The 25208-nt window shown below is 37.4% G+C and overlaps 1 protein-coding gene across 2 annotated transcripts in view; it reads right to left on the reverse strand.

Annotated features, from left to right (window-relative positions):
• Positions 1 to 306: 306 nt before the first annotated feature.
• The window catches only part of MNAT1 (MNAT1 component of CDK activating kinase), a 214990-nt gene continuing 190088 nt past the window's right edge, over positions 307 to 25208 (reverse strand). The window contains exon 8 of one of the 2 annotated variants that reach the window (XM_082855168.1): positions 307 to 642. In XM_082855168.1, the coding sequence (XP_082711294.1) occupies positions 615 to 642 (28 nt within the window). In that variant the 3' untranslated portion in view covers positions 307 to 614. Of the gene's footprint in view, positions 643 to 873; positions 1286 to 25208 lie in introns of those variants that run through there. The other variant, XM_082855167.1, reaches the window with a different exon arrangement.

Genomic DNA, 25208 nt, shown 5'->3' on the forward strand with positions numbered 1-25208 from the left:
GATAGTTAGAAGTGTTATAAAGATGAAGATGTACTCCTGAAATTAATACCTACTTAGTCAAATAAGATGGAGCTGTTGCATATGGATATTCCACCCTAATATAACCCACAAATCTTGTTTCACATAACTTTCCACTCTAACAACTGTTGTAATGGAGATTTAATAAAAAATCCTTTAATTTCCTTGAGAAACGATGTCCCATACCCAGTTGTCTAGGTAACAGACTCATACAAGGTTGAGATGCTACAAATATATATCCTATCCACATCCAAACTCTTTAAGCAACATTCTGGGTATACTAAAAGCCTTTGAAGTTTCAACAGAAACTGTACCGGAGTGTGCAATTTACTCATAGGGAAATTTCATTTAAAATATATTCATTCCAGTCTCCAAGGTTTCATCATAAAATGAGCTCACATTGAGGTGAAAGGTGCCTTTTAAGTATTAAATTTTGTTAACTTACTTCTTTGAATTTGTCATGAAAGCAGGTTAGTACTCTGGTTTAGCCTAAGCGAGGCTCACAGCTGGGAACTATAACACATTGATCAAGGTTCGTCTCACTTTCCACTGCTCAAAACAGGCACTGAGTCCTTAATGTTGAGAGACTGACATTATCACAGGTCAAGTTTTACTTGCCACAACCTGTTGGTAGAAGGAAATATATCCACTTGTCTGGACTAGTATTAAGAAGACATTGGGGAAAAAATGGAACATTTTATGAGAAGAAATAACAGACTTGGATATTAACACTAAGTGTCGTATTCAAAATGGCATTTTTAATGTGTGTTCAAGTCAAACACTGTAATAAGAGAAAAACCACAAAACAGTATAAAGTCTAGCTTTATTTTTTAAAAGATTTTACAAGTCTATCAACCTCAAACATACACAGGTGAATTATTCATAGCTTCCATTGGATGAGTCTTAACAGCTTCAATCCCTCTCAGAAAAATATAAGTAAAAAATAAATTTCTTCACAAATATTTATCCACTATATTACTCAGCTTAGTTCTGAAATTTGCTCTCTATAAATACTTTAACACAGCTGCTAGTGGTAATACTGTTGCTGTACAGCTGCACATGGCTATAATTTTACAAGTCTGCTTTACTTTTGCTAGCTCCCTGGTTCGGCTCCAGGGTCCAAATCTTACAGAGGAGAAATAAAGGTTAACTGGGCTGCCAGAAAAGCCCACTGAATGCATCCTGTAGTGCTCTGTGACAAGCCAGAGAAGAAGTATAGCCTCCAGCAAGGTCCTGTGGAGAGGCAGCTCTGACATGGTTTAAATACCTAAAACAAAACAAAAAGTGTACCATTGATATAGAAAGCACATATAAATTGGTAACACTTTAAAAAGCAATAGTAAAACTGATTCAAATGTTAAAGAAGAATTCTAAGGCTGAAATGTTCAGACTTTATAAATGCATTATTTCCTTTTAAAAGGAAACATACCGACTCTAAATTATAAAGCGAATTACATTAAGATCTAAAAACAGCTCTGAAGGAGGTTTCAGAAATAATACTTGTTTTTAAAATGTTCCCTATTCCCAATTTTCAGAACTAATCTATTTTTCTGGCTCTTGTTCGGGTACCTAACTGCTGCTCTCCTTCCTGGCATACTCTTAATAAATAAATGCACATCATAATACTATTGTATTACTAAAATTTTACATAAATATGTTCTGAAGAAAATACGTAAACAAGTGATAAAGGGGAGAGAACATACTAGTTACTTCAAAATTACTTCAATATTACAAAAATATATTGTCTCCCTCCTTACAGGAAAGGAAACCTTAGAAAATTACATCCAAAACTGAGCCTGGGTTCAAAAGAATGTCCCAATTAGTAAATACAGAAGAGTCTTTTGAGTCAATCTCAAAAGGCTGTAACAGACACTATTATTCTTCAATTACACACATGTTACTTAGCAATTAAAACTTTCTACCTTGATAAAGGTACACAAACAGCCCTAAAAAATGGGATAATCCTGGCCAAAGAGGGACAACTTCTTAGCATGACTACCAGCACTGTCAGAAAACAAGTTATGTCCAGCTTTGCTTTAATGCCTAGTTTAAGAAACCACATTGTTTCTTCAGGCCTCAGGAAGTAAAGGAGCTTCATCCACCTAAGAATTACAGGTATAGCAAATGAATAAATCAGGTACCAGAACATTTTAATAACTTGGAAACTTTTCTATTCATTCATTCAGACTTCCTGTGTGTCAAAGTCTTGATGCATGAGTAACTTATTATTTCTAACATAATAACAAGTCTGTTTTTCATTTGTATCCATGTTTAATAAGCTTGTGTGATTAAAAAATATATGGCAATACAAGAGGCCAAATAGAAAAAGTGGTCAAAGTAAGACACAGCATAAGCTCCTGCAATTGGCTATAATTTATTCACACTGCCACAAATCAAGGTGTTAATTCTTTGCTTCTCTGCCAAGGATGAAAGGGGAAAGTGAAAGGAGAAAGGAAATGAATATTTATTGAGCAACAATCTCCAAACTTTTTTGATAGTATATTTATAGCAGTAAAAATATTAGAGCGTGCAGCTCTAAAACTTGTATACTTGTTCATAAATTATATATTTATATATTATATACTATTATATAGTATATACACATAATATATTAATATAGTAAGTATATTATAAAATATATATAATATATAATTTGAAACATTTAAAGGATGAAACTAAAATGTTTAAATAAAAGTTCTAATATTTTCTCCCTACACCCCATCTTACATATCCTGGTGGGATGCATCTCACTTTGGAGACTACTGTTATTAAACAGTTGTTGTCAAACTCTTAATAAAACCTTGGGTATCACAGGATTTAAATAGGGATTCACCAAACCTAATACATGGCCATAAACGTATCTGCTTATTACCTCCCAGAATAAAATAAAATGTCCACCGTTAAGACTATGATGCATGAGAAATGAGGTAAGTGTTAAATCACCTCAGAAAGTCTAAAAATTAACCTGGAACAGCATAAAATTAATTTCTCTTCATTGAGAATTCAGTAACTATCACACAAATAAGTGAGTAATATTTTTACAGGTATCTTGAAAATGAAAATGTTCCATTCCTGACACAAGTTTCCAGCTAAGTTTTATCCACACCCCAGATAGCATTGTATCACCCTTTTCTCTTTCCTCAGACCCTCAAAAGCACAGTCTTAGCTCCAATGGCTCTTTACTCATGGCAAAATTCAAGTACCACAGTAGAATGTGTCAACCTTACAAAGCCAACTATCATAAATGAGAACTGGTTTTCATAACTGAATACAAACCATTGTGCAACTAGCTGTTTTAATTCATCACATTTTGGTATAACTTGCTTCTGGGAAAGTTGAGTCATACCATCTCTGGCTTGGCAATTCAAGCATAAACTTGTAGTGTACATACAACTTTTTATATGTTATCCTGAGAAACCTGAAACAGCTGCACTGCTGGCAGGAAAACACAGGACCACCAGTAAAATATCCAAAACAGTTGCATCTTTTAATTTATGACTGTGCACTGTTTCCATAAAGAGTATATAAAACAGGTCAACTTTTTATAGGTAAAATGTCATACTTATTGATGTTTTTATAGGTAAAAGTCATACTTATTGATGTCATAAATGTGTTTTTAAAAGTTTATTTAAAATGATTCATGAGTGTTTGAAAACAGGATTTCTGGAATACAGTCATAATCTAGAGCAATGAGCAAATATTATAAAATTTGAGTTATTAATGCTAATTTGTAGATTCTCACTGCCAACATCAAGTCCATTAAAATTTCTTTGCATAGCATTGAAAAAAATGCATTTCCCTTCTAGCAATCACTTACATTAAACATATTTGTAAGTATGATTCTTTAAAGACCTGCTTATTTACATTACTGTTTTTGATCTCTAGGGCTGCACAAAACAGTTATTATTAAATATTTCAACTTATTTTCACCATGGCAGTCCACATTAATTTCTATTTTAAAAAATAAAACAGGTCATTCTTGTTATTCAACTGTGGGCTTTTATTTTCTAAGTATCTTAACGTTCTTAAACCCTTTAATTATTGTGGTATACCAAAGTATTTTGAAGGATCTGCAACACTGAAACCACACAATGAGAATTTAGTGTTTTGCCTACTTTTTCACATTAATCCACATCTGTGTTGATTTAATTCTTTCATGACCATTACAAGTACATCACTGAATAGGATTCCTGGGGTTTCTGGCAGAGGTCAGTATCATTTCATATACACCTTTATACAACAGAATAAGGAGGAAGTCTTAGCCAAATTTATTTCCAAAAGTCAAGCTCAGTTGGATTTTGGAGCCTGGAGGTAATTGCTCTGACTATTTAGCCAATCCCAGGACAGTATTTCTGTTTTTCATGGGTTTATTTTAAATACCTGTAAATCTTACAAGCAGAAACCAGGAAAGAAAAAAAAGAGGTTTGCTTATTTTGGTACCTATACCTTATTTTTACTGAAAGCAGACTAAACTCAAAGATTTAAAAATCATACCTTTGATTATTTTCTTAAATAAGGCTAAAAAAAAAAGTATGTTTTCAAAAGCATGTCTAAGATAATTCCTGTACAAAGGGCATCTTATGCCCTAATTTATACTACGTCTAAAGGTGCCTTCCTTTGCCATTACCCATCAAAATCTCTTTCAAGCAGACTTTGGAGAAGGAGGAGGAAAAGGAGGGAATGGATCCTGAGAGGGGAGTAAAGGATTAAGCATAAGAAAACCACACTTGAAAGCCTGTTCCTGAACTTTGATTTCCTACACTGTCATTTTCTTCTGTTACATTTAGCAGCTTTTGCTCCCAAAGAAGGTGGTATAATTTACACTTAGCTTCAGAAAGACTTCATTTTCTCAGTTCTTTAACATAAGAGAGTTCCTCTGAAATTACTCTTTTACTATTTCCCTTCCTTTAAAAGCCCTATATTGACCATATGGCTGAAGTTTGGGACTCAGCTCATTTTAGTGCTATGTAACAATTCTTTGAGTTCTCAGCTAGGGGCAGAGGGTAGGGGTTGTCACTCAGAACCAAGAGGCAGCACTCTTCCCCTCCAGTCATAACCTCCTCATGAAAACCCTTGAAATGCTTTTGGCTCCAGAGAATCAAAGAATCTCAGAATTTAAACTGAAATGAAAATGTGAAGTTCATATTAGTTTCCTCCACCTCAAATTACCAGGCCCTATGGAGAGTTTAAAAATAAAAAAAAGTCCAACTTTTTAACTCCACTGAGTTGTAAAGTTGGACTGGTTCAAACTAAGAAAGGGAATGAACTCTAGAGACTAAGACTTTCTTTTTACAAGGTGGCCCATTTTTTAAAGTCTGCATTTAAAGCCATCATGCGTTGAAAAGACCAGTTCCAAGTAGTTCTGCCTCCCAGCCTGCAAAATTCAAATCTAAGTACCATTAAGAGAGATCAGCTAACACATCTCAGCTGTCAAGACCAAGAGCTCTTGTAAGAAATTCAGCCAAAGCTATAAAAGATTTCCCTTAACAACCTGAAGTCTATCTCAAGATTTAAAAACAATCAGAGCAATGATGTGCTCAGACAATTATCACTAAAATGCAGAAGCATTCTAAAAAACTGAGGTTAGTGCTCAGGTGTCCTAATCCAATCACAATGTCAGAAAAACAGATAAACTGTCTATATAGAGAAATTGATAACCATATATTCTAACATAAATGAGGAAAGCGCTACAAGTCAGAATTACTGTCCATAATTCTGAGGGCAGTTTGGTCATAAAAATACATGGCTTCATGAACTCCAACCAAAAATATAACGAATTCCACAAACAGTCATGATGCTACTCTTCACTTTATTATCTAGCCAGCAACTTGAATAAACTACTTATTAAAGCTGATTTCAGACTTACAGTAACATAATTGGTAATCAAATGACCAATTATTCCAGACATTTAGACCATCTGAACAACAAAGCTCAGATTTGGAAATTAAAAGCCACATTGCTCCAAAGTAAGAGATAATTACAGATTGCTCAGATAAGTCTTTCTGAATTATAACTGAAGCAAACTGTACAATTTATTACTATCAAAGAACACACCAGGAATTTTAGGTCAAGACAGCTATTACTGAAAGTTAATGTAACTACATAGTGAAAGGAATACTTTCTTGATTTGAGTGTGAATTACTGAACACATAGACGACATAGCCCATTCTGGTTTGTCTAATGTAATGTTTTACTATGAATTCCATGCTAGTAACAGATGTATGCCAGAAGTTTCATCACATCTTTATAAAGGAAGAATGAGTAATTTTTCCCCAAGTGTGGGACAGGTAAAATGCAAACATTCATATGTATGCAGCTCATTCATTTTTCAAAAAATAAAAAAAAAATTACTCAGTGTCTACTATTTGCCAGGTATTGAAGCAACTCTCAGAATAAAACAGATAGAAAAGACTCCATGCTCTCATGCAACTTGTAATTCAGTAGGGAAAAAAAAAAAAAGATGTTAATAAATATCATGAAAGAGAAAGTCAGGGCTCTATGGCTGTGGATAAAAAGGGAAACCAATGTGAACAAGTTTAGAAAAGGCCTTCCTAAGGAAATGACAGTTAAGCTTAGATCCAAAGGATGAGGAAACAGCGCATACTGAGAATACAGGGAAAAGGTCACTCCAGCTCAGGATGAGGCTAGTGATACAGGCAGAAAGTATCCAAAAGAAGGCCTTATAGGAATGTTAAGAACTGCAAATTTTATTCAAATGGCAATGGGAAGCAACTAAAAATTTGTCAGGAACCTGGTAATTTAAATAGGCTAGTTTGGCTGCACAGTGGATTAGAGAAGCAGAAGTTGATTATAGAGACTCCATATGAGAATGTTTCTCTATTCCAGGCTTGAGACAATGGTTCCTGGATTAGGGTGGTGGCAGTGGAAATAAAGTACTAGTTCAAGAGATATTTAAGGACCAACTGAATATGGGGGAAGGGGAAGGGAAGGAGGAAGTATTGTCAAGCTCACTTCCAGCTACCGAGTCAGGTATAACAGAAAAGATGCCCTCACAGAGATAATGGAAAACTGGAGGAGGAGAAGCAAATTGGGGTGGGACAAGAGAAAAGGGAAAGATCATGAATTTAATTTTGGACTTGAGTCTGAAGCGCTTACATAAGAATACATGAGTTGAGATGCAGAATGGTAGCTGGATATATGCACCAAGTGCTAAGAATAAAATTATGGAATGAACATAATTTGGGAGTTATCAGTATTTAGATGGTATCTGAAACCATAAGAGTAGATGCTTAATATTTAGGGAGAGGAGACAGAATGAGAAGAAATGACTAAGGCAGAGACCTAGAGAACTACAACGTATAATCGTATGACAAAAGAAGCTGTGGTGGTTAATTTTATGCATCAACATAAAATTATATTGAATAAGCCACAGGACACCCAGATATCTAGTTTATCATTACTCTGTGTGTATATCTGAGTGTCTGTGAGGGTGTTTCTGGAAGAGATTAGCATTTGAATTGATGAACTAAGTAAAGCAGATGGCCTTCCCCAGTGTGGGTGGCTATTATCTAATCTGTTGAGAACCTGAGATTAACAAAAAGGTGGAAGAAAGTTTAATTCACTTTGCCTGACTCTTTAAGCTGGAACACTGATCTTCTCTTGTCCTTGGTGCTCCAGACTGGCATCTAGACTTGGACTAGCATCTACACCGTTGGTTCTGTCTCAGGCCTTTGAAATGCACCACTGGTTTTCCCAGCTCTCCAGCTTATAGATAGCAGATCATGGGACTTTTCAGCCTCCATAACTGTGTGAGCCAATACCTTATAATTTCCTTCCTTCCTTCCTTCCTTGCCTTCCTCCCTCCCTCCCTCCCTCCCTTTTCTTCCTTCCCTCCCTTCCTCCCTTCCCTCCTTTCCTCCATCTCTCCCCTTCCTTCCCTCCCTTCCTCTATTTCTCCTAATGGTTCTGTTTCTCGGGACAATCCTAACACATAAGTTAAGATATTTTAGAGTGAAGGGTGTATTCAGGTATGGTAAATGCTGCCGTCCCCTGCCAATATCTCATACACTCTCTTCCCCTGGACTTGCACAGGAGGTAGATGCAAGGGAGGTATGAGCCACTTGGAAAAGTTAGAACCTGCTACTTGTGCCTCTCCCGTTCTTGTAATTTTAGGGTGGTAATAATAGCAGACAGGGACAGAAAACCTATTAGATTTCTCCATCGAGGGGCTCCAAGGGGCCTATTCCTAGTATTGGGTGGCCAAAAAGTTCGTTCGGGTTTTCCGTAACATGTTATGGAAAAATCTGAATGAACTTTTTGGCCAACCCAATACTTACAGCAGTAGTGTTTCTTACAGCAAAAGAACAAAAGAAACAACCCAAGTGTCCATTGACAGGAGAATGGACAAATTATTATTACTTATACAGTAGAATATTATACAGCAGTAAAAACAAAGGAGCTACAGCTACATGCATGCATGTATTAACATTAGGGAATCTCACAAACAATGCTGAGAAAACCAAAACTACAAACAAGTTACGGAAAATATGCAGAGCATGGTCCATTTATATAAAGTTCTAAACATGCAAAACTAAATACAGAATGAATATATATGATCAAACTGTAAAGAAAAGCAAGGAAATGATAATCACCATATTCAGGGTGAGTGAATCTCTGATGTTAGGTGGAACCACAGTAGGGGTAAGAGAAATGCACACAGGTAGTTTCAACAGCATTGGTTATGCTCCATCTCATACGTTAATAAGTAGAATTCAAAATACAGGACTTGAAGGAGTAGAGGAGGGAGAAGCAATGAGAATGGAAACAATTTAGTAACTGTTTTATTATTACTCTTTATAAAGTACATACTATATATTTTCTATGTATGAAATATTTCATTAAAAAAAGAGTAGTGCACAAAATATAGTCACAACCACAGCTGCCATTAATCCAGTCAACAATCTGCTTGGAAACACTGAACCATTCCTAGCTGACCTTGATTTCACCAAATATTACTACTTATAGCTACTTTGATTCCATTTGTAATAATTCATGTTAATTACAATAATTCATCTTAAAGTATATATAATACTAAAACATGTTACATTCATATTGTTCTTTATACTGTTTTAGTAGACTCCCTCCTGGTTTCTATACAAAGTCAATAACTAATTTAAGATGAGAAAAGTTAGTAAAATCAGATTTATCAGCAAAGAACCCTTTGAAGATTACACATCTAAACAGCAGGCCTAAGTACTAATCAGTGGTTAAAAAGCTGATCTACTAAAGCAGCAAAAACAAAATGATGGATGAAATCAGTTAAGTGGTCAATGAAGCCTCAGCCAAAGCCCTGATAATCTGGAATTTTTTCCTACGATAATGCTGCAAATTTCTATCTTTATTAGCATGAAACATACTGAGCTCTCTGGGGCTAGTAATAAGGCTAAGAGCCTAGATGGAGAAACCAAATTCAATTCCTCTCTCCATCCAATGGTAGTTGGGTAAGCACCCTGTTAAGGTTGAAGAAAGAAAACTCTCCCCCTTGGCATGGTCTCCTAGTGACTACAGACTCTAAATTAAATATACACCACCCCAGTCTTCTCCCCTGTACCATTTCCCCCTTTGTCCCTGTACCACATAAATATATAAAGACATAATGGTTTAGTAGAAAGGACAAGATTTTAGAAACAGATACATTTGGGTTTGAATCCCTCCTTGGACAATTACTAACATTATGATTTAGAAAGTTCTTTTATTTTTCAAACTTCAGGGTTTTTTTTTCTGTAAAAGGGAGATAATAATACCTCATACTATTTTTTAGAAGATTAAATAAAAAATATACAAGTAAAGCATATGGCACAGAAGAGACATCTGATAAAGCATAGTGTCCCTGTCCAAACTACATGTTCTCTCTCTCTCTTTTTTAAACATCTTTATCAGAGTATAATTGCTTTACAATGGTGTGTTAGTTTCTGCTTTAAAACAAAGTGAATCAGGTATACATATACATATATCCCCATATCTCCTCCCTCTTGTGTCTCCCTCCCAATCCCACCCCTCTAGGTGGTCACAAAGCACCAAGCTGATCTCCCTGTACATATTCTCTTTGACACTATTAATACAAAGTATGCTTTCATAAGGAATAGGCTTTTCATAGCCCAAATTTCCAAAGTCCTTTACCTTTTACTAATTAGTATGTACTTCTCCTTTCCAACTCTGTGACCTTCATCTACTCTCACATCTATTCCAACAATAATGTTGCGCTCTCTCTTCCCCCTTTCATTATACCCCAATTATGAAGATCCGAGTGAAGGTTTCATTTTTGGTTTTTTTAATTAGACAAATTAGAGTACTGCTTGTTAATCTTTTATCACAGGGTAACAGAGTATCCCATTACCTACATGTTAAAAGTGGGAAAAATTTACATACATACATATACAACATATATAATACATTTATATATTCACAAACATATATGTGCAGATCTATACTTCATAAATCCTATGCACACCCTAGCATATTTTATTTCAAAAGTTAAATTGCGGGCTTCCCTGGTGGCGCAGTGGTTGAGAGTCCGCCTGCCGATGCAGGGGACATGGGTTCATGCCCTGGTCCGGGAAGATCCCACATGCCGCGGAGCAGCTAGGCCCGTGAGCCATGGCCGCTGAGCCTGTGCGTCCGGAGCCTGTGCTCCGTAACGGGAGAGGCCACAACAGTGAGAGGCCCGCGTACGGCAAAAAAAAAAAAAAAAAGTTAAATTGCTACATTATTTCCACTCTCACTACCTTATCTTCCTCTTATTCTTCATATTCTGTGTTTTAACTCCCACTCCTATGAACTGACCCTTTCTCTGTCCTTGTCCTCCTCAACATCTTCCACTCTCTCTACATCTGGAGACAGCCTCCAGCTGTGAAATGCTCTTAGCCTATGGCTTCCATAAAAATGCCTATAATTTGGACCATACTCCTAACTGCTTTGACACATGATTCCCCAAATTTCTCTTCTTCCACCTGCTTCCTAATTTACTAGTTTTCTTTTCGGCTTACTTCCTCTTCTCCAATTCTTGACTCCATCTCTGAAATGGATTCATTCACCACCACCTTCATTCACTACCTCTGTTCTACTAAACCCTATAACGCTATCCTTTGCCCTTTTACCCTTCTTTCTGTTTGGGTGGCCCTTTGTGCTTGACTGTCTCACTTGCACTATAAATTTAATATTTTCATAACTGAACTCATCTTCCTTTACAAACCTACCCCTCTGTGTCTCTTATTTCTCTTAATAATTTCAATGTACTCTTAAGGTCATTTTGGAATCCTCTTTCCCCTGCATACCAATGAGAAATCTACATCACAGTATCTCTCTACAAACATCTATTTACCTCTCACATCATCTTCATTGCCAATATTATTACCTTATTTCAGCTCCTTATTACCTCTTTCTGGACTACTGCTAATAGTCTCTTAACTGAGCTCCCTATTTCCAGTATGGTCTCTCCATTCCAACCGATTCATGGTTACCAAAGTACTCTTCCTAGGGCAAAGCTCTGCATCGCTCTCACACAAACAGACGTTCATAGGCTCCCTGCTGTGTGTAGAATGAAGTCAAAATTCCTTAGCCTACCACTCAAGGACTACTGCACTTGATTCCAACCTACCTTTCCAAACACATTTCCCATTAATCATCTCCACATACCCTGAACTTAAGTCAAAGTCAACCATGAGGTTTTCAGTTATTCCCTATGAAAGCCTCATCACTACTCACTCCATACCTTTGTTTAGGCTGTTTCATTATCTTGGAATGACCTCATCATTGCCTGTCTTCCAAAGCCATGGTTCAAATGTCAACCCCTCAATTCTGAACAGAAACATGAGAAGCTTCCCTATGCAACACAAAAATGTTATATGTACTGTAACAATAAAATAAAATAAAATAAAATAAGTTTAAAAGCAAGAAAACTCTCAAGTGCCAGAAATTATAGAGGAACGCAAAGTCAGAGCATGAGCGGATGCCGAAGTTCAGGGAAGTGATGGGTACCAGTGATTCGACACCCATATAGGGACAGAAGACAGGCTGCAGCCCTGTCAGAGGTGGGAAGTTGGAACTAGGCTTGGCTCCCTGCATATAACCTGGAGCTACAAAATGCTGTCCATCCCATTTGTAAAACAACTTGTAGGAAAATTTTGTTCACTGGCCTGGGACAGTCACAAGAAAGTCTAGGGGCATTGGTAGAAAAGAAAACATAAGAAATCATAATACCCAAGCCTACTCCCCCACCAGGAAATTAAGAATAGCAATTGTTCCAGATTCAGTGAAGCCAAAAGGACCTTGGCAGAAGCAAACATGAATCTGTACATCAGCATGCCTTCACAATCCAAGGCTCATGGGAAAGCAACTCCCACTAAAAAGGGTTCATAGTTAAAAAAAGAAGAAGAAGAAGAAGAAATGAACCTCACTTATAAAATGAGTCAGAAGACACAAACAACCAATGGCGGGACTAACACTCAGACCCATAGATAAGAGACTCTGAAAGAAACATTAAAAGAAGTATATTTCATGTCAAAAGAGATGAAGAAAGAAATAGATGCCACAAGGCAAGAAAAATACAAAAAGACCAGACATTTTCTTTAAAAAAAATCCAACAGCAATATTTGGGACAAAAACATCAATGGACAGGTTAAGCAGATGATTATCCACAGACAGCGAGAAAATGAGTAAATTGGAAGACACGTGTGGAAAACACAAAGAATTTAGCAGGGCTTAAACAGATGGAAAATGTGAAAGAAGCACTAAAGGAGATACTGCAGCAAGGTGGAAATTAAATCCCAATGGGAAGAACAGGATACAAGGAGCAAAGATGAGCCAAAAACACTATCACCACCACCACAAAATGGTATCGAAAGAAGGGGAAGTCTAAGGTTAAAACATTCTAAAGCCTTTGTTTTGTTCAAAAGGAAGAAAGATGTTACCTTTAGACTCTGAAAAATAACATTTGTTAATTCCAGGTGGCAGAATTATATCTCTTTATTAGATTATTCTCTGTACTTCTCTATGTTTAAAATATTTAACAACATTTTTAGATGCCACTTCCTCTGGATTGCACAGGTAGAATTATTTCTTCCTCCTCTGACTTTGCATGTACTTTACCTCTCTGGTAAGTATCATGGCTGTTGATAACTGTTATATATTCCCTGTTAGATAAGTTTCTTGATAGCAAGATAAATATCTACTCACTAAACAGCCATTGCTTAAAAAAAATCCTAATTTTTAAGTAGAGGGTATAGAATTTTTTAAACTAAATCAACTCTTGTTAAGTTAAGGATCTAAAGAATGGCCATGAAAATAGATGTCAAGTAAAAAATACAGGGGCTCCCCTGGTGGCGCAGTGGTTGAGAGTCCGCCTGCCGATGCAGGGGACACAGGTTTGTGCCCCGGTCCGGGGAGATCCCACATGCCGCGGAGCGGCTGGGTCCGTGAGCCATGGCCGCTGAGCCTGCGCGTCCAGAGCCTGTGCTCCGCTACGGGAGAGGCCACAACAGTGAGAGGGCCGTGTACCACAAAAAAAAAATATATATATATATACAGGACATGAAACGAGTTATCACCACAAATTATGAGCTATGGAGGAAGATGGCAGGGGACTGAATGGAAGACAGGCTGTGTACATCAGTCACTGAGGAAGACAGGAAGATTTCCTGGAAATTAGAAGATGTCTACAATAATGAAAGATGGGCATAATGTATAAATATGTAGAGTGTAAAATGACATTATTTAAAATAAAAATATTCATATTTTCGTAAATAGGTATATTTGAAAATTGTTTTGAGATTTTATCATGCTCTGTCTCATAAGCTGAACTCTCAATGTGTTAACCAATTTTATACTCAAAGATATATACTATAATGGAGTATAGCTATAAATGCAAAGAAAAACCAGAAATTCAAACAGAAGTAGACACACCCAGAGCTAGATATTTTGTAAGGTATTTATTTTTCCATTCAAAGCACCTTCTCAAAAGCTCTATTTCATACACTGGAATCTAAATCATGTCGATAACTTAGATAAATCTCTAAAGCAAACAATAACAAGCAGAGACAAAGTCAAGTGGATAAAGTAACTGATGTTTTTCCTTAATTATGGAAAATTCTATTTTCCAGCAAGTAAAAACAGGTTCATAAAATATCTACTCAAGGGACCAGTGACTATAAGCAGTAAAATCTGAAAAAGCTCCAAGAGTTCTGGTTTAATGCATAACAATTTCAAGTTTTTAAGAAGCATTTTTAATACTTAAGCCCACAGAAAACTTGTACTCCCTTCCAAAAGCAAAACCACAGCATCACTTTGGGAAAAAAAAAAATCTATGCCCATTATCATAAGTAATGTGCTAATGCAATCAATTTTTACCAAAAATGAAGTTTTTCTGGAATAGAATGCCTTAATAGACTAATCAGTCAGTGGGTTAAATACCATTTGGACCAAAAACTTCATGTGTAAAGAAAATATTTTCCTCTTATTTAAAAAATTATAGCCTTATTTTCAGTATTCTGATTTGTTTCCAGACTACATTTTTTAGCAATGCGTTATGCCTTTGCACATGCTGGTATATTTTAAATAAAAACACATTTTAATCAGTTACATATGACATTTTGAAAATAAGTTTTTAGAGTTTAATTTTACAGAACCTGCTTTAATACACTGTAAAACTTCTTCATAGTTAAACACCTAGATTTCTTATTTCATTACTTTAAAAGATTAAAGAAAGAAAAAAGCCCTATTGTTATCTTGAATTCTACCTTTTGGGAGAAAAATTATTTTTATCTGTCATTCCAAAGTTCATAAAACAAGCCAGATAATATGCTTATCTCTAGGATCATGCTTTGAGGTGGACCTGCCTCAATGAGTCAGCAAAAGTAAAAAAGAAGCAAAATATAGGGATTTCCCTGAAGGTCCAGTGGTTAGGACTCCACGCTTCCACTGCAGGGAGCATGGGTTCTATCCCTGGTCAGGGAACTAAGATCCCACATGTCATGCAGCACTGCCAAAAAAAAAAAAAAAAAAAAAAAAAAAAAAGCAAAATACAAACTAAGATTATTCATGATTTTTTGTTCCTAATTGGGCCTCCATTTGTAAAAACTAATGTTTTATGGAACTAAAGATAGGATAATTTTATTTGAAATGATATAAAATAAATACCAAGGGGATCCAACCCCATCCTTTAAAGATACACTTAAAATAAATCCTACATGTGGTTACTGAAAATAAATTCTAAATGTTTTGTAAAATACATGAGAGGAATAGTGGGTAAAGAAAGCATAGACAGTACAGTAAGGGAAGCAACACAGAATCCTAAAACTGGAAGGGAACATTAGAAATCATCTTATCTCACTGCTCATTAATAAATAAAGCTCACCAACCATGCCAAGACACAGCCCTGCCCACCAGCAGGTGGGCACTAGCTGCAGGACTTCCCAGGGCCCTGCAGACATGCACCTGAGGACCTGGCTAGCAAAGCCCTAGTACCCCCAAGGCACCACAGCCAGCTGTGCGAGGACATGGCCACACCCACCAGCAACTGGCAGCCTCCACACAAAGAAGGGCCTGGCAGCCAACCAGGCAGGAGGCAGAAGTGCACCCACAGTGTCTACCAGTGCACCCACAGTAGTCAACCCCTCCTTAACAGAAGAACCTGCACACCCTGCATATGGGGGAAGCCCTAAAGCATATAGCTCCGGTAACCAGAGAGTAGTGTGCTGCTGAGCCTCCCAGGACATCACCTACAAAAGACCACTCCTCCAAGATCAGGAAACATAACCAACCTACCTAATACATAGAAATAAAAACAGAGAATTAGACAAAATGAGACAACAGAAGAATATGTTCCAAAAGAAGGAACAAGATAAAACCTCAGAAGGGCTTCCCTGGTGATGCAGTGGTTGAGAGTCTGCCTGCCGATGCAGGGGACACGGGTTTGTGCCCTGGTCTGGGAAGATCCCACATGCCGCGGAGCGGCTGGGCCCGTGAGCCATGGCCGCTGAGCCTGCGCGTCCGGAGCCTGTGCTCCGCAACGGGAGAGGCCACAACAGTGAGAAGCCCACGTACCGCAAAAAAAAACACCTCACAAGAACTATGTATGCAGAGTGGAGGAAAGTGATCTACCCAATAAAGAGTTCCACGTAACGATCATAAAGGTGCTCAATAAACTGAGGAAAAAAATGGATGAAAACAGTGAGAAGTCTAACAAAGAACTAGAAAATATAAAGAAGGATCAAACAAAGCTGAAGAATATAGTAACTAAAATAAAAAAACACACTAGAAGGAATCAACAGCAGATTATATAATAAAAAGGAATGGATCAGTGAACTGGAAGAATGAGTAGTAGAAATCACACATGCAGAACAGAAAAAAGAATAAATAACGGGGACACTTTAAGAGAAAACTAGGACTACATCAAGCATACTAATACTGGCACTATATATAGGAGTCCAAGAAGGAGAAGAGAAAGGAGCAGAGAATTTATTGTAGAAATAATAGCTGAAACTTTCCAACCCTGGGAAAGGAAACAGACATCCAAGTCCAGGAAGCACAGAGAGTCCCAAACAAGTTTAAACCAAAGGGGTCCAAGACACACTGTAATTAAAATGGCAAAAGATAAAGATCAAGAGAGAATACTAAAGCAGCAGCAGAAAAGGAACTATTTACATACAAGGGACCTACCATAAGACTACCAGCTGACGTTTCAGCAAAAACTTATATATATATAAAATATATTTTGCCACTCCCACTCAGAGGGAGTGGCAAAATATATTCTAAGTGATAAAAGGGGAAAAGTCTACAATCAGCAATACTCTAATTGGCAAGGCTATATTCAGATTTTAAGGAAAAATAGAGTTTTACAGACACCAAAAAAGCAAAAGAGCTCAGCGTGTAAACTAGCTTTATAAGAAATGTTAAAGGGATTCTTCTAAGAAGAAAAAAACACAATTAGAAATATAAAAATTACAAAAGGAGCACACTGAGATCAAGATGTTGGAGTAGGAGGACATGGAACTCACCACCCCTCATGAAGAGATCTCCATGTGAAGCAATTCACACTGAAAACTAACTGAAGACTAGCAGAAAGACCCTTGTACAACCAAAGCTGTAAGAAAGATGTACACAGAATCAGGAAGGAAGGGAAGAGAAGCAATCAGGTTGGGACCTGTGCCCCTACAGGGAGACACAGAGGGCTGAGCCATATATTGAGTGCTTCAGCCCTAGGGTCCCACACTGGAAAGACGAGTCCACTTAGCTGGGTAGAAATATAGCGGGACTAACAGGAGGGCTGTAAGAAACATAGACTCTATGCAGGAAAAGCGTGAATACATGCTTACTCTTGAAACAAGGCAGAGAAAACAAATTGAAACTGCACTGGACTCTGGTCCATTTCCCACAACCAGCCTGGCATGAGTCCCAACCTGAGCCAAGTGCCCGCTCAGGCTCTGCTTGCTTCACAACACAACTCCACATCAGGGCGAGGGCTGCCTCAGCCTGGGGCCAGGGAGGCATCTGAACAGGGTGGGGGTTAGGCCATTACTGGGCTTATAAAAAGGAAGTGAATCAAAAGTGGTTTTGGGCTCTGCCTCCAGCAGGGACTGCCACAGCTGCACCCAGACGCAAGCTAAGTGCTGATACCCATACTGAGTGTCCACACTGCCCTACCTACTCTGCAATGTAGCTCCACACTAGGGCAAGGGCTGTAGCAACCAAGGGGAGCACTCAGTTGTGCAGGACACAAAGGCAGCTTGGACCCAGGACAGCAACTGAATGGGGCAAGGGCAGTCATAACTGATGCTTATTGAGGCAGCACATCACAAGCGGTCACAGGCTCTGACTGTGGCCAGGACCACCACAGCCCGCATCCAGACCCACATTGAGCTCCTGTACTGGCCCCTCTTGTTCCAGTACCGCTCACCCTGCGGGGCAAGGGTGCCAGTGCTGGGATGGGGAGAGCACACACTTAGAGGAAATGGAGCCAGCTCAGACCCAATCCTTAGAGCTTCTGCTCCAGCAATTTGGGAACTGACCCTGCCCCCCAACAGGGTGGTGTGAGCAGAGGGGAAGCCCCAACTCACACTTGGCTCTACTCCAGCCCCTCCATTTCCAGCCCTACCTCTTACCCTAGGGAAAGACATGATTTGTGCTCACGTCAGATCCAGCTCTCCTACCAAAGTCACTGGGTACATACAGACTATATAGGGATGCTTCCATACAAGGACACCCCTTCAACAATACAACAGGTAACTGTTTCACCTAATTTCAGAGACAGAGAAAGTTAAGCAAAATGAGAAAGCAGAGGAATTTTTTTCAATTCAAAGAATAAGAGAAAACCTCTGAAAAATACTAAAAAAAAATCTCATCAGTAAAAGCAAATAAACAGTAAAGGTAGTAGATCACGATGTATAAAGCTAGTAGGAAGGTTAAATGATAAGGTAGTAAAATCACCTATATCCACAATAAGTAGCTAAGGGATATACAAAACAAACAGATGTAAAATATGATGTCAAAAATATTAAAGGCGGGGGAGTAAAAATACAGGGTTGTTAGGATGTGTTGGAACTTAAAAGATCATCAACTTAAAATAATCATTCATATATATGTATGTGTGTGTGTGTGTGTGTGTGTGTGTAACAATACTTATATGAGACAAAATAGACTTTAGTACAAAGACTATAACAAGAGACAAAGAATGACATTACATAGTGATAAAGGGATAGATCCAAGCAGAGTATATAACAGTTGTAAATATTAGGTGTTCCAAATATTAGGTGTTCCAAAATAAGAACACCTAAATACATAAAGCAAATATTAACAAACATAAAGGGAGAAATTGATGGTAACACAATAATAGTAGAGGACTTCAACACCCCACTAACATCAATGGACAGGTCATCCAGACAGAAAATTGATAAGGAAACACTGGCCTTAAATGACACATTATACAAGAAGGACTTTATATTTATGTAACATTCCATTCAAAAGCAGAATACACATTCTTTTCAAGTGCACATGAAATATTCTCCAGGATAGATCACATGATGGCCATAAAACAAGTCTCACTACACTTAAGAAGACTTAAATTATATAATGCATCTTTCCCAACCACAACAGTATGGTACTAGAAATCAACTACAAGAAAAAGACTGCAAAAAGAAAGATGTAGAGGCTAAACAATATGCTAAACAACCAGTGTGTCACTGAAGAAAACAAAGAGAAAAATTTAAAATACCAGAAGACAAAAGAAAATGGAAACACAACAATCCAAAACCTATGGAATGCAGCAAAAGCAGTTCTAAGAAGGAAATTTATAGCAATATAAGCCTACCTCAGGAAACAAGAAAAATCTCAAACAATCTAACCTTACAACTAAAGAAACTAGAAAAAGAACAAACAAAATCCAAAGATAGTAGAAGGAAAGAAATAATGAAGATCAGACTGGAGATAAATAAAATAGAGACTAAGAAAGCAATAGAAAAGATCAATGAAACTACGAGCTGGTTCTCTGAAAAGATAAACAAAACTGAAAACACAAAACACCCCAAATAGCCAAAACAATCTTGAGAAAGAAGAACAAAGCTGGACATATCACATTCCCTGATTTTGAACTATACTACAAAGCTACTGTCATCAAAAAAAAAAAAAGAAAAAAAAGTATGGTGCTGGTACAAAAACAGACACATAAGTAAATGGAACAGAATAGAAAATCCACAAATGAACCCACACTTATATGGACAATTAATCTATGACAAAGGAGGTAAGAATATACAATGGGGAAAAGACAGCCGCTTCAATAAATAGCATTGGGGAAACTAGACAGCTAGATACCCATACTGAATGTCCACACTGGAGGGCTGTAAGAAACATAGACTACATGCAAAATAATCAAACTGGACTACATTCTCACACCATATTCAAAAATAAACTCAAAAGAGATTAAAGTCTCAAATGTAAGACCTGAAACCATAAAACTCCTAGAAGAAAACATTTTTGGGGGGTTATGTCTCCTCAGGAAAGGGAAATAAAAGCAAAAATAAACAAATGGGACTACACCAAACTAAAAAGTTTTTGCACAGAGAAGGAAACTACCAACAAAACGAAAAGGCTGTCTACTGAATGGGAGAAGATATTTGTAAACAATAAATCCAATAAGGGGTTAATATCTAAAATATACAAATAAGTCATATAACTCAACATCAAAAAAACAAACATCCCCATTAAAAAATGGGCAGAGGACTTGAATAGACATTTTTCCAAGGAAGACATACAGATGGCTAACAGCCACACAAGAAGTACTTCAGCATCACTAATTATCAAGGAAATGCAAATCAAAACCACAATGAGATATCACCTCACATCACTCAGAAAGGTTATTATCAAAAAGACAACAAATATCAAGTGTTGGCGAGAACGTGGCGAAAAAGGAACCCTCTTGCACTGTTGGTGGGAATGTAAATTGGTGCAGCCACTATGGAAAACAGTATGGAGGTTCCTCAAAAAATTAAAACTAGAACTATCATATAATCCAGCAATTCCACTCCTGGGTATTTATCCAAGGAAAATAAAAACACTAATTTGAAAAGATATCTGCAGCCCTATGGTCACTGCATAGGAACAATATGCAATTGCATATTTACAGGAACCAAGATAATGGAAGCAACCTAAGTGCCTATCAATAGATTAATGGATTAAAAAGATGTGGGGGGTGTGTGTGTGTGGAATCATAAAAAAAAAGAAAGAAATCTTGCCATTTGCGACAATATGAATGGGCCTAGAGGGTAATATGCTAAGTGAAATAAGTCAGGCAGAGAAAGACAAGTACCATATGATTTCACATATACGTAGAATCTAAAAAAACAAAACAAATGAACTAACAAAACAGAACAGAAACAGACAACAGAGTCCTATATACAGAGAACAAACAGGTGGCTGCCAGAGGGGAGAGGGGTGAGGGGATGAGGAAATAGGTGAGGGAGATTAAAAAGTACACATTTCCAGTTAAAAAATAAGTCACGGGTAAGAAATGTTCAATGTAGAGAATATAGTCAATAATAATGTAATATCTTTGCATGGTCATAGATGATAACAAGACTTATTGTGGTGATCATTTTGTAATGTATAGAAATATCAAATCACTATGTTGAACACCAGGAACATAATGTTGTAGGTCAATTACACTTCAATTAAAAAAAAAACCCTGGTGGCGTAATGGTTAAGAATCTGCCTGCCAATGCAGGGGACACAGGTTCAAGCCCTGGTCCGGGAAAATCCCACATGCCGCTGAGCAACTAAGCCCACGTGCCACAACTACTGAGCCTGCGCTCTACAGCCCACAAGCCACAACTGCTGAGCCCCCGCGCCTAGAGCCCATGCTCTGCAACAAAGAGAAGCCACTGCAATGAGAAGCACGTGCACCGCAACAAAGAGGAGCCCCCGCTCACCGCAACGAGGGAAAGCCCACGCACAGCAACAAAGACCAAATACAGCCAAAAATAAATAAATAAATTTATATTTAAAAAATCACAAAGTTAAGGTAAAAGAAATTAAGGGGCTTCCCTGATGGCGCAGTGGTTGAGAGTTCACCTGCCGATGCAGGGGATACGGGTTCGTGCCCCGGTCCGGGAAGATCCCACATGCTGTGGAGCAGCTGGGCCCGTGAGCCATGGCCGCTGAGCCTGCGCGTCCGGAGCCTGTGCTCCGCAACGGGAGAGGCCACAACAGTAAAAGGCCTGCGTACCGCAAAAAAAATTTAAAAAAATTTAAAAAAGAAATTAAAATGACAATGATGCTTTTTATATGCTTGTAGCATTCAGTCCACTAAAGTTATTAAAGCTTAAAATTTTGGGATATCCTACATTTGATAACTGTATTAAGAAAATGGACTCCTTATAAAAAAAAAAAACAAGATTGCTGGGTCCCACCCCACCTCCAAATTCCCAGATGATGCTAATCTGGGGAACACACTTAGGAACAACTGAACTAGGGTGATGCCCAGGTTTCTGGTTAGAAACCTAGGTGAACTTAACACTAATGACATTCTTGCTTATCTCTGTATCCTAGTGCCTAAAGGTTGGGTACATAATATCAATTCAATAAATACTTTGTGAACAGATGAATTGGCGGGGGGGAGGGGGACAGGGACAGATACAGCAGGGGACACCCAGATAGCTTAAGAACTTTTATTTTCTTGGAAAGAATCTATTTATTCAATGAACATATCTTGAACACTTAACTATGTACGAGTATTGTGCTAGTTGATAGAAGACAGTCTCTGTTCCCAAGGAGATCAAAGTCTAGTGTAAAGAAAGATGATTTTTTAAATATAAGAGAACTGGAAGCCTTGAGAAGTCAGGAGAGTGTTTGCAGAAAACATAATGCGTAACTTGATACATAAGGGACAACAATCACTTGCCAGGTAGATAGAGAGGCAGGAGGGATATAAAAGAAAAGAATATACAATGGCTAGATGCCTGAGAGAACATAGTGTATTCTAAGTGTCAAATCTGAAGGGCCTTGTATGCTTTGAATTTTTTTTTAATTAGATAATCAGGACACATAAAAAATGTTAGTAGGTGAGTATTGCATTCTGACCTGAATTTTAGAAACCTTTATATGAAAAAGATTGAAGAAAGAAAGAGTGAAAAAGGAAGCAAAGTAAATTATTATGAGTGCCTCTAGGGGCTATGACCCCCAGGACCTTAACTGGCTTAATTATATGTGAGACAGAAGCAAGAAGAACTCTTTACCCAAGTCTCTGGCACAGACGATTGGCTGGGCTAAGTTTCACCACAACAGAATGCACAATAGTTAGAACAGGTTTCACGAAGATAAGCTCCATTTGGGGACATAAGGAACTGAAGTACATGTCAGACATGCAGGTAGAAAGATAGAAATGTTCAGAATCCAGTTGGAAATCTAAGTTTAAAACAAAATAAATAAGGGCTTAAGAATTAGTACCAATCACTGTACCTTTTTAACTGGTTTTCCCAGAGACCTTGGGTTCTGAGTAAGTTCATTTAAGGGCACAGTGAGGGCAGAATGGGGAGGATGCCCACACTGGACCTGTCACCCCCAATCTAACAGAGCAGTTCTGTTCTCATCTGTTTTATATTTTGGGGTCCTAGTAAGAATTGTTTTAACTATTCAGTTTCTTTTAAAGGTTTGAAAACTATTATCATATATAGCTTTAGAGTCAAACATTTGGTGTTATATCTTCTTTACCCGCTTAGTAGTGGACTCAGGAAAGTTAATGTGGCTGTTCAGAGTTGTTATAAATTATCAGGAACAATACACAAAAAAGTACCTAGGATAGAGTCTAGTACATAGTAGGTACTTAACAGTGAATGAGACTAAAGGTCAAGGAAAGACCTTATACAGCAACAACTTTAGCAGAGGAAGAAGAGATGGACAAAAAGGATTTAGAAGAAGTCAGACAGAAAGAAAACTAAAAGGAAGTAGGTGATAAAGCAAAGGAAAGACACAGTTTGAGGAATATGAGAGTAGTTTAGCAGAGAGGTAAAACAAGATAAGGACTACAAGATAACCCACCAAATTTTATAATTGGGAAGTCATGATGAATTACCAAAATCAGATTCTCTTTGTATGTAAATGTCATATACTGAAACAATATAATTAAAACACTAAAAATACTTACGTGTTCTTGATTCATAAAGAATAAAGTATGTACTTATAAAGAAATTTTAGAAAGTGCCCCAATGACCTCTCCCCTTCTTGTCCTGTGGTTATGACCAAAGATTTATTCAGGCCCATGTTGTAAAGTGTTTCTTATAAAAAATCCATTTTGTGTCCAAATTTATTCTAAATAAAAATGAGAAATATGCATATTATTAGAATTCTGAATGAAGATCCTCTAATTGGTACAGCCACTGTGGAAAACAGTATGGAGGTTCCTCAAAAAATTAAAAATAGGGCTTCCCTGGTGGCGCAGTGGTTGAGAGTCCACCTGCCGATGCGGGGGACATGGGTTCGTGCCCCGGTCCGGGAAGATCCCACATGCCGCGGAGCGGCTAGGCCCGTGAGCCATGGCCACTGAGCCTGCGCGTCCGGAGCCTGTGCTCCGCAACGGGAGAGGCCACAACAATGAGAGGCCCACGTACCGCAAAAAAAAAAACAAACAAAAAAAATTAAAAATAGAACCACCATATGATTCAGCAATTTTGATCCTGGGTATATATCTGAAGAAACGAAAACACTAATTTGAAAAGATATACGCAGCCCAATATTCATAGCAACATTATTTACAGTAATTAAGATACAGAAGCAACCTAATGTCCATCAACAGATGAATGGATAAAGAAAATGTGGTGTGTGTATATACACACACACAATGGAATATTAGCCATAAAAAAGAATGAAATTTTGACATTTACAACATGGATGGACCTGGAGGGTATTATGCTTAGTGAGATAAGTCAGAAAGAGAAAGACAAATACTATGTTTTCACCCATATGTGGAATCTAAAAAATAAAAAAATGAATGAATATAACAAAACAGAAGGAGACTCACAGATACAGAGAACAAGTCAGTGGTTACCAAAGGGGAGATGGGGAGGGGGAGGGGCAAGATAGGTGAAGGAAATTAAGAGGTACAAAGTACTAGGTATAAAATAAATAAGTTACAAGGATGTAATGTACAGCACAGGGAATATAGTCAATATTTTATAATAACTTTATATGCAGTATAATCTATAAATATATCAAATCGCTATGTTGTACAGTTGAAACAAATATAATATTACAAGTCAATTATATGTCAAGAAAAAAAAAATAGATTCTCTATCTTTTTCTTGGGAAACATCTCTAAACATTGTCAAAGTATCTGACTCTTTTCTTACATAATAATAAGTTTTTCAGGATACATTATAGACTCAGAAAATGGATTTTTTTTAAAAAAAATGGAAATGCTGCCTATATCTCAGAAAACATTTCTAAACATAGTAGGAGGCTATAGTTTAGGAAATATCCTTACTCCTAAAGAATGTTACCTTGAAAAAGAAAGTACACTGCTGAGACTTGATGAGTGAAAAGCACTTGAGCCTACAGGATGCTATTAAGTGGTACTTAGTAGCTTTGACACTCTGATTCTTATCTTCACATTAGCTGCTTAATTGAAATGACTGAGTTTTCCATTAGGTGACCAAATATTTATTTTATTGGCTTTGGGAAACTGTTATAAT

This window comes from Leucopleurus acutus (genome assembly GCF_964270905.1).
Source record: "Leucopleurus acutus genome assembly, chromosome: 1".
Lineage (NCBI taxonomy): Eukaryota > Metazoa > Chordata > Mammalia > Artiodactyla > Delphinidae > Leucopleurus > Leucopleurus acutus.